Source organism: Schistocerca americana, chromosome 7 (assembly GCF_021461395.2).
Source record: "Schistocerca americana isolate TAMUIC-IGC-003095 chromosome 7, iqSchAmer2.1, whole genome shotgun sequence".
Classification (NCBI taxonomy): Eukaryota; Metazoa; Arthropoda; class Insecta; order Orthoptera; family Acrididae; genus Schistocerca; species Schistocerca americana.
Genome location: NC_060125.1, coordinates 75,289,237 through 75,304,689, shown reverse-complemented (window position 1 = coordinate 75,304,689; position 15,453 = coordinate 75,289,237). Strand labels below are relative to the sequence as shown.

At 42.6% G+C, this 15,453-nt stretch overlaps 1 protein-coding gene across 1 annotated transcript in view; it reads right to left on the bottom strand.

The window, feature by feature from the left end:
- Window positions 1–15,453, bottom strand: part of LOC124622486 (acetylcholine receptor subunit alpha-like 1) — a 957,741-nt gene that overhangs the window by 126,213 nt on the left and 816,075 nt on the right. The window contains exon 4 of the mRNA XM_047148196.1: window positions 11,677–11,786. Coding sequence (XP_047004152.1) covers window positions 11,677–11,786 — 110 coding nt within the window. The remainder of the gene's footprint in view (window positions 1–11,676; window positions 11,787–15,453) is intronic.

The following is a 15,453-nucleotide window of genomic DNA, read 5'->3' as shown; positions in this document are numbered from 1 at the left end:
CCACTACTCCTGTCTGTCTCGGTGTCTGTGGGTCTTGTTTCATCATAGTTCATGGCTTGATTCAGGTCCAGATGGTGCTCAGCGGTGGCTAATTTACTTGCCTATCTTAGTCAGGTATGCCTGTGATGTTCTTTGCATGTTCACTGCCCTAGTTGTTTGGTCGATGTACGACATGACATATTGGGAAGGTGCATTATAAATTCCTGGTTTCTGTAATGCCAGGTGGTATTTCACAATTTCCAGTAGCCTTGTTATTTTGGTAGGTGGACAGAACACTTACAAAACATTCACTGGTCCCCAGCCAGTTGGTAGTTGATGGCTGTAAACACAACACCGCTCTCACAGTATTCTGCAGAAGCCAGTTCGTAGGTACTGGCCACAGATGGGATCGATATATGATCTAAGTTCACCCCCACAGCGTCAGCTAAGGCTTGAAGATGACGTATTGACTCACAGAAACTGGTTGCTATGCAATGAAATAACATCAAAACGACGGCTGGCGATGGTTCATTTTATTACGTAAGTGAACAGCCGAAGTCGCACAGACCATCGATGACAAGGATGGATATACAAAAATTGTTCAGACGTATCCTAACCTCAACGTATTTTCTGTGAGGGGGAAAATATTAAGAGCAGACAGTGCAGCCATGAGCAACCCTCTGTTCAAATGGTTCAAATGGCTCTGAGCGCTATGGGACTCAACTGCTGTGGTCATAAGTCCCCTAGAACTTAGAACTACTTAAACCTAACTAACCTAAGGACATCACACACATCCATGCCCGAGGCAGGATTCGAACCTGCGACCGTAGCGGTCGTGCGGTTCCAGACTGTAGCGCCTTTAACCGCTCGGCCACTCCGGCCGGCGCAACCCTCTGTCTCCAGCAGTTGATAATATGTTCATGGATATATCTGAAGAGGAGGCATTAGAGATGGCTAGGTACAAACCCACATGCTTCTTCAGATTTGTGGATGATACCATTATGGTCTGGTCTCGTTGTAAGGATAGTCTCAATGAGCTCCTGAACTCACGCCATCCAATCAACAAGTTCACCATGTAACAGGAAAAGGATAGCTTGTTGCCGTTTCTGGATGTTTTGTCAAAAGCAAAGAAGATGGGTCGACTGGCCACAGTGTTTATCGCAAAACTACATACACTGATTCATACCTACAAGCCATCATCTCTGCCCAACCAGTGCAGAAGAATGGAGTTCTAAAAGCATTGCTCCACAGAGTACATACCTTGTCACACCCAGATGGTTTTGCAGTAGAAACAGAGCATCTACTGTGAGTGTTCTGCAAGAATGGATACATGGCCGAACATATTTGGAAGGCCTTTCAGCCACTCACCTATCCAGAAGAAGAGCAAGATCAGGTAAACACTGTGGCGTACCTGCTCTCAGAGTGGCCTGTTTCGGCCAGAATCAGCGTATTCTCAAGAAGCATAACACCAATTGACCGTAATGTCCACGCATCACAATAAGAGGCCTATTGAGAAGGCGACCTGGGATTATGAAAACCAGGTACTTGTAACATAACTTGCCAGTGTGGAATGTCGTACTTTGGTAAAACAACAAGGACAGTTGAAATAAGATGTAAAATACAGCAGAGGCATGCCCAACTAACACCGACAACTAAATCAGCCACTGACGAGCAATGTGTGGAACTCAATCATTTCGTGAAATATGACGGAGCGATAGATACCAGTTACGGAGATAGTACTACAAGAGATTTTATGGAGATAAAGGAGAAGAAAAACCTCATGAAGCGTGAAACGGGGTACGATCTCAATAGAGACTGCGATCCTGGGCAGGGGTCCTGGAAACGCAACAGAACCAGCAGCATAACTCCACAATAAAAAGCACAGAGGGTCTGTACATGGGAAACAAACCCCAGACAGAGCACCATGTTCACTTGATCAAAGATCTAACGTCGCAGGTGGCTACTACCGGGATCGCCCAAACTAGGTGGGACCCAGAACGGAAAGCCAGAGCGTAGATGAATGAGTGGGACTGAAAACGAAATACCAGCACTTGGGCTCGCGAACCGGACCAATGAGGAAACCCCTAAGCACGTTTCTAGCGTTAGCGGACAGGAGACAGAACCCTTGGAACCAAAAACGGAGGAGGAAGAGCATAAGTATAAATAATGGAATTTTTCCGCACTACTGACCAACTTCCCTGCTTAATCATCCCTGCAATCTCTTAGAAATCCTAATCCAGATCCCCTTAAAGCAATTCCTGGCAACCAACAATACGCTGATCGCCGAAGAAATCCGTTTTCGTGCTGGGCATAGCACACTGTATCAAGCCATTCTCCTTGTGGAGCACATATACTCGCAAAAATACCAAGGGGACACTGTATCGGATCCATTTCCCTCGACATCGAAAAGATGTTCGGCATGGGTGAAAATTATGAAAAATATCCTAATCTAATCACTGCACATCTTGGAAATCGTCAAGTCCCTCCTAACCAACAGGAAATCCTATTCTTCGTTAGACGGAGCAGACAGTCCGCAAATACGGGAACGCCCCAAGGTATTTGCTTGGACCCCTTACTCCTATATACTAGACAAGGGGAGGAGGCTATCTGTGCCGATTGCACTTCAGTATATCACATCGGCAGAAACATCAGTTACATACTAGCTAGATACAGCGTCATATAAACCGTGTTGTTAATTGGTGTGACACAGCGAACGTGAAAATATACGTAGAGAAATGCCAGACAACATCTTCACCACAAAGAGGAAGCTAACAATAAGAAACAGCCAGATAAACGACCAGGACCTGCCAAGGAGAGCGTTAATTAACTATCTCGGACTAAAAATCGACAAAACACTAACCTTCAATGTGCCAGACTCTATTAGTTATAATCAGTACTAAAAAGCAGAGTGTTACCAACAGAAGATAAAATATACACGTTCAAATTAGTCATTCTGCCACTAGATCATACGTATGGTCATAGCGGCCGACATAAGTTTGGACAACGTCGAGAAAGTCCAGCCATCATCTCAGATACACCACGATTCACCAGCAACGAAGAGCTGCAGGTCACACTGGGTCACCCCACACAAAAATCCATCTCATTCCATGAAGCATGCCATAATTCACAGTTTCATCTCATCAACTGGCTTAGTGAAAGAGAACACCCACACCACAAGACGTCCACCGTCGCTATCCATTGCCAATTCAGATTATAGGCACCACTACCATCATCTAGTATATAAGTAAAATTTCCATTACCATCAAAAATTCACTGTTACGTACACCATCATAAATCGGGTGACACAGTCGCCAGGCTATTACACATTTTCCCGTCATTTTTCAAAAACTCCATGTTAGCGGAAGACAGAGCGCCACACAACGGTGGACTTCTTAGAACAAATGGGTGAAAATGCACAAATGTGACGGAGTCGACAAGCAGTCTCATGTCGCATCTGATGAAATATCATGCAAGAATGACACTGACATCCGCCAGAATACCCAACACCTCAAGATGTCAACAGATCGCCGGGAAAGTCTGAAGAAAAACATTATTATTATTTTAACTTTTTACTGAACAACTGAACAATAATAAATACTGCTTCACCTCCACCCCCCCTCCCCCCCATGTTTTCTTTTCCCTTCTGGAGTCCGTGTTGTTCTTGATTTTATCCATAAAAATGTGTCTTAGATGTTGTTTCCTTTTAGTTACTTTCTTACTTTCGTAACCTCTGTTACTCTTGACTTCTTTTCCCAAACATGCAAGACTAGGAGACTGCAAGACTGGCAGAAGTAAAGCTGTGAGGACGGGGCGTGAGTCGTGCTTGGGTAGCTCAGATGGTCAGCCGGCACGGTAGCTCAGCGTGTTCGGTCAGAGGGTTAGCTGCCCTCTGTAATGAAAAAAAAAAAAAACTGAGTTAATGGATCAACGACGAACTGAAACGGGTGTCATGCGACGTCCGCCCCGAGCAGATAGAATGAACGAAAACGAACAAAAGGAGAAAAAAAAAGATGGTAGAGCACTTGCCCGCGAAAGGCAAAGGTTCCGAGTTCGAGTCTCCGTCCGGCACACAGTTTTAATCTGCCAGGAAGTTTCATATCAGCGCATACTCCGCTGCAGGGTTGATATCTCATTCTGCATAAATTTTTGTCATTAGCCTGTTCCCATTCAACATTATCGTTATATAAAAATATTTCATACATTTTAATTCAGTTCTAATGAAACATTTCCTACATTGCAATTGTCATTAAGAGCCAAAGTATCTGTGGTAGGGGTGGTGTTAAGGGTGTGCGGATGGTGGGGGGGAGGGTCTAGATACAGCAACAAAAATTACCTACCCCTTCCCCCACGAAAAAAGAACAACCCGGAAAAGAACCCTGTGGGCGCGCCTGGTTATAAATAGCCTGCGAAACATAGTAATGTATGTGGAGATCACAATGTCAGCAGACGAATATGACTGATTGATATAGAAGAAAATTGAGGGGCAACCGGTTTTATCTGAGACAGATGTTCACTGTTGTCTAGTGTCTACATTAGCTGGAACAGGTAGACCTTGAAAAGGGTGAGATAGATTATGGGCTATAAAAGCTCGTGGCATAACCTTCTGAAATTTGATATTTCCGGAGAAAGAGTGAGGATCGAAGAAAGATCTAGGAATTACGTTTGATACGATTCGAAAAACCATGAAATGTTTCAAGCCCCATTTTGGTATTAGAGATCAGTTTGTGGTGCGTTTGATAAAGCTGTTGGGGAGTACATACATAGAGGAGAGAGACAGAGAGAATGGGAGGATGAGAGAGATAGGACGCAGGGGTATAAAGAGACAGCAACAAGGAGAGGTGGAGCCAGAGTCGCGTCGTGTCGGTAAATTCCAGGTTTAATTAAACAAGTTGGGCCCAACGGGGCAATCCCTGGGGTGGCGAGAGACGGGCCCCCACCCTCCAGCCTCCCAATTCACCCCCTCTCAACACGTGCCCGTAGCGACCGCTTTTAGAGAGCCCGGCTGTTCCCGGAACTGCTGGCTTGTCGGGTTTCCCACTGCAGAGACAACTGAACACACAGTGCCTTAATGCACTTAGCAGAGTTAAACGCCCTGCGATTTACGTCTCATACCAAACCTGAGCGATCGAAGTGTCAACTTGTCACTCACTTCATATTGCAGCTGCATGTTTCACCACATTGTGCTAACAGTTTGATGGGGCTGGAATACCTGAGCGGACTGACACTTTTACAGCCAGACGTTCTGCAGAGCCTGGAACTCTTTCTGGGAAAGCGGCTTTTTGGAGATCGCACACAGCCACACTAAGAGTTTATTCAGTGTCCAGAATTGTAGCGCAGCCTACTATTGTCTACGATACCCGTTACTAGGAATTACACTACGTGATCAAGAGTATCCGGACACCCCCAAAAACATACTTTTTTCATATTAGGTGCATTGTACTGCCACCTACTTCCAAGTACTCCATATCAGCGACTTCAGTAGTCATTAGACACCGTGAGATAGAAGAATGGGGCACTCTGCGGAACTCACGTACATCGAACGTGGTCAGGTGATTGGCTGTCACTTGTGTTATTTGTCCGTACCTGAGATTCCCACACTCCAAAACATCCCTAGGTCCACTGTTTCCGATGTGACAGTGAAGTGGAAACGTGAAGGGACACATACAGCACGATGCGTACAGACCGACCTCGTCTGACAGTGACCGCCGACAGTTGAAGAGGGTCGTAATGTGTTATAGGCAGACATCTATCCAGACCATCACACGGAAATTCCAACCTGCATGAAGATCCACTGCAAGTACTATGACAGTTGCGGGAGATGAGAAAACTTGGATGTTATGGTCGAGCGGCTGCTCATAAGCGGCACATCACGCCGGTAAATGCCAAACGACGCCTCGCTTGGTTAAGGAGCCTGAACATTGAACGACTGAACGGTGGAAAAATGTTGTGTGGAGTGACGAATCACGGTACACAATGTGGCGATCCGATGGCAGGGTGTGGGTATGGCGAACGCCAGGTGGACGTCATCTGTCAGCATGTGTAGTGCCAGCAATAAAATTCGTAGGCGGTGGTGTTATGGTGTGGTCATGTTTTTCATGGCGGGGGCTTGCACCACTTGTTCTTTTGTGTGGCGCCATCACAGCACAGGTCTACGTTGATGTTTTAAGCACCTTCTTGCTTCCCACTGTTGAAGAGCAATTCGGGGATGGCGATTGTATCTTTTAACACGATGGAGTACCTGTTGATAATGCAAGGTCTGTGGCGGAGTGGTTACACGACAATAACATCCCTGTGATGGACTGGCCTGCACAGAGTCCTGACCTAAATCCAATAGAACACCTTTGGGATGTTTTGGAACGCCGACTTCGTGCATGGCCTCACCGACCGCCAACGATACCTCTTCACAGTGCAGCACTCCGTGGAGAATGTGCTGCCATTCCCCAAGAAACCTTCCAGCACGTGATTGAACGTATGCCTGCGAGAGTAGAAAGCTGTCATCAAGGCCAAGGATGGGCCAGTACCCTATTGAACTCCAGAATTACCGATGGAGGGCGCCAAGAAATTGTAATTCATTTTCAGCCAGGTGTTCGGATACTTTTGGTCACATAGTGTACTTTCAAAATGCGTTACAAGGTTTCAGAAACTGCGACCAGCCACTTTTTATTGCACTATTCTGCGTCTAGCATCTTCTGGTTCGATTGCCCATCTTCAAACGAGGTCACGGTTAGGCTGGTCGGTGACAGTATTGTAGTGAGCTGTCGCAGACAACGAATATGAAAGCAAAATACTACGAGAAGTGTCTAGGGTTCCATCAACACGTACCACCTCCACAAAAGTCTGTTACGAACTCTAGCTCAGCTGTTCCCACATTTCGGTGATCACGTCATCTTTTGATAAAAGACTCAAATTTGTAGAAACAGTAATGAGGTAATACACTTAAGATAGACCTATGGTGCATGATACCTACGACACACCTTACAAAAATGTATTCTCATCAGTAACATTCAAAAAATGGAAATACAAAAACAACACACATGTTCCATAAACAATCACGAAAGAAAAGAATTTATAAATCTTCTTCGTTACAGCATACACCATTTAGACGATATGGCCTGGGAGATTAAGTTTACGGATGCACAGTCCATGCACGAAAGTGTGCGTAGCGTCTGTTTTATCTTAATACAACTAAATATCTCAAAATCGACGCTTGGTACTAAAATAATGTTCTGAATGAAAAGTTGATATTAGTATATGGGACATTAGTTTGTGCAACACTGGTGACCTCCTAATCACACCTCCTGCGCGGGTGGGGTTAACTTTGTATTTTTAAATGGGAAACCCACGTTCATTTTTGTTACATATTTGGATTCTACGCTAAAAAATACATAAGTTTTAATCGAACCATTGTTTCCCATTCGTGGCAGATGGCGCTGTAATCGATCGATATCAAGTGTGTCTGTTTTTGCAATTCATAACCGACGCATTTGTTTCTATATTTCATTTTCGATGTAAATGTACAGCTTTGTGTTCTAACAGTTGTATTTATGTTCGAAATTCACTTTGTTGTTTCAAACTTGATTGTAGAGTACAGGATGCTTAAGGAATCTGGAGATAGTAAGTGATTATGTATATCTAGGCTCTCTGATCAATTGGAAGGGAAAGTGTGATAAAGAGATAAGACGACGAATCATTCTTGGCCGAGCTGCAATGGTCAAACTCAGTAAGAGATGGCAATATCCAAGACAACGAATATGTACTTGGTAGAAGCTTTGGTGTTTCCTGTATTCTTATGCGAGATCTGTACCGTGAAAGGTGGTGAAAAGAGCCGCGTTGATGCCTTCGAGATGTGTCGTTTGCGGAGGATGCTACGTGTACCGTGGACACAAAAAAGAACAGATGTTTCAATAATTGAAGAACTTAAAATCACAAGAATGTTATCTTCTTGTGTCAGCCAGAGACACCTTCAGTTCCTTGGGCACATTTTCCGTAACGTTCTGAATTTTCAAACTTTAACGGACTTTTGGGTTTCTGTCTACATATATGCAAGAAACAGAAGTGTAAGACAAAGAGGGAATCGCTCAGATTAGAAAGTGTGTAAGGTGAGGATGTAGTCATTCTTCCCTACTGTTCAATAAGTAAATCGCTGAAACAATTATGGAAATAAAATAAAAGTTAAGGAGTGGGATTGAAATTGAGAACTGAAGCATATCAATGACAGGAGGAGGCAATATAAGACATTTTGGATGAAAAATCAGTCTGATGGTAATATAATATAGACTGGGAGTAAACCAAATAAATAATAAATATAGCGGAAGTGACATTAGCGATAAACGTGACATCTAACTTTGGGTTCATTAACTTATCGTGGTTGGGTTCAGAGTCAAATACAGTTTTTTAAAGGACAAAAGTCTTTTGCAGTACCACTTGATGGCCCAAAGCACCGAAATTAAAATTGAGAAATAAATAATTTCTGCAGTCTGCGGCGAAAATGATTTCTTTTAAAAAATAACTAGGGAGTGCTGTAGGAGAGTTACTGAGAGAATTCTGCTACCTCGGAAGCAAAATAACAGATAATGGAGGATATGAGAATCACGGAGGATGTAAGAACCGGACTAGCACTGGCAAAGAAGGCATTCCTCGCTAAAAGTAGTCTATTGCGTAAAGCACAGGATTCACAAAAGGATGCTGAAAATTGTGGTCTCTGATAAGATGAGAAATGAGAGGTTCGGCAGCAGAAACTATGAGAAAAGGAATATGCGGGAAATTCCGACCAAAGAACAGGTAGAATGATAAGACATAGGGAGAATATAAGGGAGCCGTTGCGGGCAAGAAAGGGGGAAGATATACGTTGAAGTACATCCAACAGATAAAGGAGGGCATTGGGTAAAGTGCTGCTTTGAGATGAAGTGGAAGACACTAGAAAGAAAGTCATGGCGGAACGCATCAAATCAGAAGGGTTCCCAAAGGGAAAAAAGGTGAGCGATATCGTCGCTTTTATAGTTTGTTTGCTATGGCGCTCAAGAATGCAGACCACTGTTGCCAGTTGGAGCGAAATCGACGGCGTTTACGTGTCCATTGCAGTATAAGAACTTTTTTGCGACGTCAGAGGAAGCTGACACAATATGAGTCATGCCACCAGTCCACCTCTAATCTACGGCGTATACCTGTCGACACAAACAGGTGCACATCTGTAGCAGTGACACAGTGCTGAGTGTGGACGCAGATGTTCTGTCCATTACTGTGGTACTTTGATGCTGCAACGCTCTTGTCGCTGCATACGACCCTCTTCTACTCGATGTTTCCATACAGAGGTCAGTTTTGCAGCAGCAGCACTAGCTCGGACCAGTCACTACCGAATCACCAAGCAATTTCTCGGAACTGATCATTCTGTCCTGTTGGACATATTATTCGAAACGTGCCTTACTCAACAATTGCCGATGACGTCTTCGCAATGAGTCCCTTTAGAGAAGGTCAAAGATTAGATTAGATTAGATTCAGTTTTGATTCCATAGACCCTAAAAATGAGATGATTCTCGTGGGTGTGGAACATGTCAGGAAGTATAACATAAAAACATACGACATTTCAATATAGTACTTACTACCCTGATCATTTGTCAGGAGATTGTCGAAATAGGTGAATACAATGCGGTAAACTGGAACAGCCAATATTTACAGAATCAACACGCTGACAGAATGAAACATTGTTATCCACTATTAATAAATTTATCGTACGCAAAATGCGTATTGAATGTGACCCAAGTGCTGTCAAAACTGAAATCAAACAGACATTTTTACTTAAGGCGCCATAACACTCTCTGTTAAGATATTCATCTATAGCGTAGAAGGAGTTGCCTATAAAAAGTGTTTCAAACTCTGTTTAAACCTTATTTTGTCTGAAACCAAGTTTTTAATGGTTGTTGGCAATTTATTGAAAATGTGTGTTCCTGATTATTGGACTCCTTTTTGGACCAAGGTAAGTGATGTTAGGTCTTTATGTAGATTCTTATTCCTAGTATTGATACTATGTATTGAGCTATTGGTTGCAAATGTATTATTTGCAAAAAATTTCGGTAAGGAATAAATATACTGAGAAGCAGTGATAGAATACAAAGTTCCTTGAACAGATTTCTACTACATGATGTTTTTGAATTTACACCACAACTGATTCTTATCACACGCTTTTGAACCTTAAAACTTTTGCTCGGCTTGATGAGTTGCCCCAGAATATGATCCCATACGACATAATAGAATGAAAGTAAGCAAAGTATGCAACAGTATATTTATATCTCATACATCTGACATCAGTCTTTCTCACTGCAAATATTGACTTGTTTAGGCGCTTAAGCAATTCTGTGGTATACCCTTCCCAACTGAATTTATTATCGAGATGCAATCCCAGAATTTTAACACTATCAACCTCTTCTATCTGCATGTCTTCATATGTTATACACATGCTGGAAGGAAATCTCTTACAGGTTCTGAACTGTTACTCACAGCTTGGGATTGTCAGGTTCTCTGAACAGTGCAATGGATTATCTGAGAGCAGTCTTTAAAAATAACTTCAGTAAAGTGGAAATGACACTCACGTCTCCAAAAGAAGTATCATCCATCATCAAATCCTTGAAATCTAAGTATTCCAGTGGGTATGGTAACATATCAACGAAGTTAAGCAAAGAGTGCTCATGCGAGTTGAGTCCTAACTTATTTCTGTAATCAGTCTCTCATCGGTGGAACATTTCCAGACTGGCCAAAATCTGCTGACGTTAAGCCTCTTTACAAGAAGGGGGATATACAGATACTATCAGACTATCGACCAATTTCACTTTTGCTGACTTTTTCAAAAATATTTGAAAAGATTGCTTTCAAGCGTCTCCTTAAGCATCTGATTGCAAATAATATATTGTCCAATCACAGTTTAGATTTGTTAAGGATTCTGATATAGAGAAAGCTATTTACACTTGCAGTGAGAATGTACTTAATTCATTACATAATGAATTAGAGGCTACCGGCATTTTGTGTGAACTTTCAAGAGCCTTTGATTGTGTGAACCACATCATTCTCTTAAGTGAATCAGAATATTATGGTTTCACCCGCAATGTTGCGAAATAGTTCCAGTCTCATCTATCTAACAGGAAACAAAGGGTGTCGTTGCGAATACCTGTGCAGTAAGCAGGTCAGTCTTCATCTGACTGGGAATTAATTACATGTGGTGTTCCTCAAGGTTCCATCTTGGGTCCATTGCTTTTTATTGTGCACATTAATGACCGCTCATCTGTTACATTGCCAGATGCTAAGTTTGTTTTGTTTGCTGATGAAACAAACATTGCAATAAGTAGCAGGTCAAGTACAGATTTAGAAATAGCTGCTAATCAAATTTGCGCTGACATTTATAAGTGGTTTAAAGCTAATTCACTTTGAGGCGACCCACTATATTCAGTTTAGAACCTGTAAGAGAAAGGCTTGGTTACAGTTTCCAAGAACAAAAAACTGCAGTGCTTGCGGTGCAGATTAGTTGCTTATCAGAACATTATATTCGTAATTTCAGCGTGATATAGTCTGTAATTTTATAAAGGAAGTGAACTTCACAAGAGCTGTTCGCTACGTCCTCAAATCCAGTTAATGGTAGCAAAGAACTACGAAGTTCATAAAAATGGAAAATGGTGTGTCAACGGCTACAGTGGGTGGGGAGACACTCACTTGTTGTAGAGGACGATGTCAGGCAGCCAGATGTGCTCCGAAGGAACGTGGAGGGTGTCCACGCCGCCGTAGTCGTCCGGGTTCCACTTGAGCTTGTAGTCGTTCCACTCCTGAAACACGAGGACCACCGTCTCAGTTCCAGCAAGCACCATCGTTAAGTTCTCTTAATGACAATCTGAAATGCTGCAAGATATTTGAAATTTTGAGAAAAAAGAAGTAAGCTGTAGGGAAAGCGGGATGATGTACGAGATGTACAACAACCCAGGTGGAACAGCAACAGTGAAGGATCAAGAACAATGTGAACGCATTAAAAACAGTATTGGACAGGCATGCAGTTTTTCACCACTACTGTTCAATCTCTACATCGAAGAAGCAATTACAGAAATAAAGTAAAAGGTGAAGAGTGAGGAATAAAATTTAGGAAAAAAGACTGACTGTAATAAGAATCAGTGATGGGATTATGATCCACAATAAAAGTGAAGAACAGTCTAACGAATAGACAGAATGGATTGACAGTAATCAAAGTAAGACAAAAGTAATGAGTGGCAAAAATGAGATTAGCGAAAAAATTAACATCAAAATGGGGCAGCAGGAAACAGATGAAGATTAGGAATTCTGCTACCTCGGAAACAAAATGACATACGACAACGGAGGCATGGAGGAAGTAAGAAGCAACAACCTAGGGGGAACAATAACAGTGAAAGACCAATAAAAAGTGATCGCACTAGAAACGGCGTTAGACAAGCATACAGGCTTTCGCGGCTACCGTCCAACCTGTACATCGGAGAAGCAATTACAGAAAGGTGAAGAGGAAGGAAAAAAAAATTGGGACAAAAGACTGACAATAATAAGAATCAGTGATCACTTTGCTACCGGCAATGAAAGTGAACAACGGTCCAATGGATAGACAGTAGGGATTGACAGTAATTGAAGTAAGAGAAAAGTAATGAGTGGCAAAAGTGAGGTTAGCGAAAAGATTAACATCAAAATGGGGCTGCAGCAAGTACATGAAGGTCAAGAATTCTGTTACCTCGGAAGCAAAATGACACACGACGAACGAAGGAAGGAGGAAGTAAGAAGCAAATTAGCACAGAGAAACAGAGCATTTCTGGCCAAGACAAGACTACTAATACCAAACATAGGCCTTAATCTGAGGAGAAAATTTCGGAGATTGTACGTTTGGGGGCACTGCATCGTATGGCAGTCAGCCGTATGCCGTGGGGCAACAAGAAGACGAGAATCAAAGCTTTTGAGATGTGGTGCTACAGAAGAACGTTGAAAATCGGGTAGGCGGGTAAGTAATGAAGGGGTTCCCGCAGAATCAGCTAAGAAAGGAACGCATGGAAACCACAGACAAGAAAATGGGACAAGATGGCATGAAATGTGTTAAAAATCGGAGAGTTACTTCTACAGTACTATAGAGAGCTGCAGGTGCTAAAATTTTCAAGGGAAGGTAGATTTGAATACATTCAAACCGAGAACTTAGGGTGTAAGTGCTACTCAGATTCGTGGCGGGCCGCATCGAACCTGATGACTCATCTCTTTTCCAGTTTAATATCAGTATAAGAGGGCTATCTGGCATATGAATTGACCAACAACATTGATGATTTAGGAACTCTTACACTATCGTATGCCATAATTAGGTATGCCTATGATATGAGGGGATATTTCCTAAGGATGATTACTCAATGTTTAAAAACAAAGTAAAATCACAAAATAGTCATATACACACATACCAAAAAATGCACCCAGTAAAATTCTGAAACTGTAAACACAATTTTTAATGTCATCTTCCATGACATAAAGCTATCAATAAACGGCAATACTATCCACAGATACCGCACATACTTCGCAGCACCATTAAATGCTCTCATTATGTTGATTCAAGATCCCAATTGGCAGCCGATGTCAACCGTCTGGACATTTGAAAAAGTCACTGTTGGCAACTGGTGATCATCAGAGCAGTTTATCCAATGCATTCGGGCATTACCGTTCGTGAAAAGTAAACCTGGAACAAGTGCCAAGTGCGGCAGTGAACAGCCATACTTGTGACCAAAGCTATGGAAGTCTGGGTGTTAGCAGTAATCCTCTGCCACCAACCAAAATGTAAATATCGCTGATGGCTCCATCTGCGATGCTCCCGTCAACAGAACAGTCGTCTCTTCCACGTAGTTGCTGTGAACGAACCGTTAACCATTTTTCATCGAGGGATTCTTGCGATTCTGCAGCCTCCAGCGTGACTCATATGTGGAGTGAACTTTCTCCAACTTCTACAATACAATACAAAATACGAGGGAAAGATGTATACCAACAGACATGTGGAATACAAATGAACTACTCTGTAATATGGATTTTGTTTAAAAGGTAACAGGAAATTTGTTACTTCGTGTATTTTTTCACTCATATTGATAGGTTATTTTCGAGGTTCTGTTTGCAAATATACTTGAAAAATACATGTACGATGTTGGGCATCGTGCTTAGTTGATATTTTGTCACCTGTCAAAAAGACTACATCTGTTTTCGTAGTAAAGCTGATTATGTATTTTGTGTAAACATGGTTCAGTAAATTTGTGTTACATTTTCATATCAGAACGGAATTAGGAGCAGTAAAGTTTTGTAAGTGCTAAATACGGCTTTTAGTGACTCTGTATTGAGTAAAACAAGGTTCCCAGTCATATTTTCGTTTCAAAGAGTATCGCGGAGAAGTTGAAGATGAAGAGCACCTTGGACGCCTCAGTGTATCGTCAACCAATGAAATCGCGGTAAAAGTGAAAGAAATTATTATGAATGATCGGCTAATCACAATCAGAGAAGACGCTTACCATGTTGGCGTAATAGTTGACGCATGCTGTGGAATTCTGTTGAATGTTTTGGGTACGAAACACATGAAGCATTTATGTAGAAGTGACGAATTTCCAAGGTGCACAGTGGCGAATTCAAGAACAACCAATACGACTGCAGGAAACGGTCTTATCTCAAGGTTATGCCCACGCTTTCAGGGAATTCTTCCCCCGTGGATGCCTGCCGGCTAATTGTGTGAGGCGTATTCGAGGTAAGGATGTAACCTGACAGATGTCGTATTTCCCCCATTTCCACCGCCCATGCCTGTAGATTATTTGTGTATGTACAATCAAGATCAGGATGTAATCTCATGGCAGTCACGTACAGTTCCCTGTTTTCGCTGCCACGCCTCTGGGGCATTTGCGTGTGGTACATTCATGGTCAATATGTAGCCTGGTACACTGTCCACGTGACTCTGGTAATTACGTGACGATTAATATGGCAGAAAACCAAAGAACTCCTCCAATTCTAATGCAGGTAATCATCCAAGATGAGCTCATCCTCCCTATCCCTCCCGAACCATCCACCCTTCTCTGCAAAGACCAATTGGCACGCTTGAATCAAGTCACCCCTCCTCCCATTCATTACTATTCCAATTGTGGCATACGTGTTTGTAAGTGATTGAATCCGAACAGCATCGTGGCTGCACAGAATTCGCAATTGCGAACATGAACAATGTTTAGCTATGTAAGAGAACAACAGAGAAAATTTGTGCCTAACTGTGATACGAAACCGGATATCCCACTCTAAGCGAACGCTCGTCTTGACCCCCGCGTCTGTCCTGTGCACGAATCACGGTCAGACCCAAACATCCACGTGCCGTCTTTCCTGTGTCACATGTCCAAAGGAATAGGCACTGTGGCGAATACAGCTGTTATGAAATACGCAGTTGCGAGTACGAATAACCATCTACACTGACGGAATACAGACGCCTTG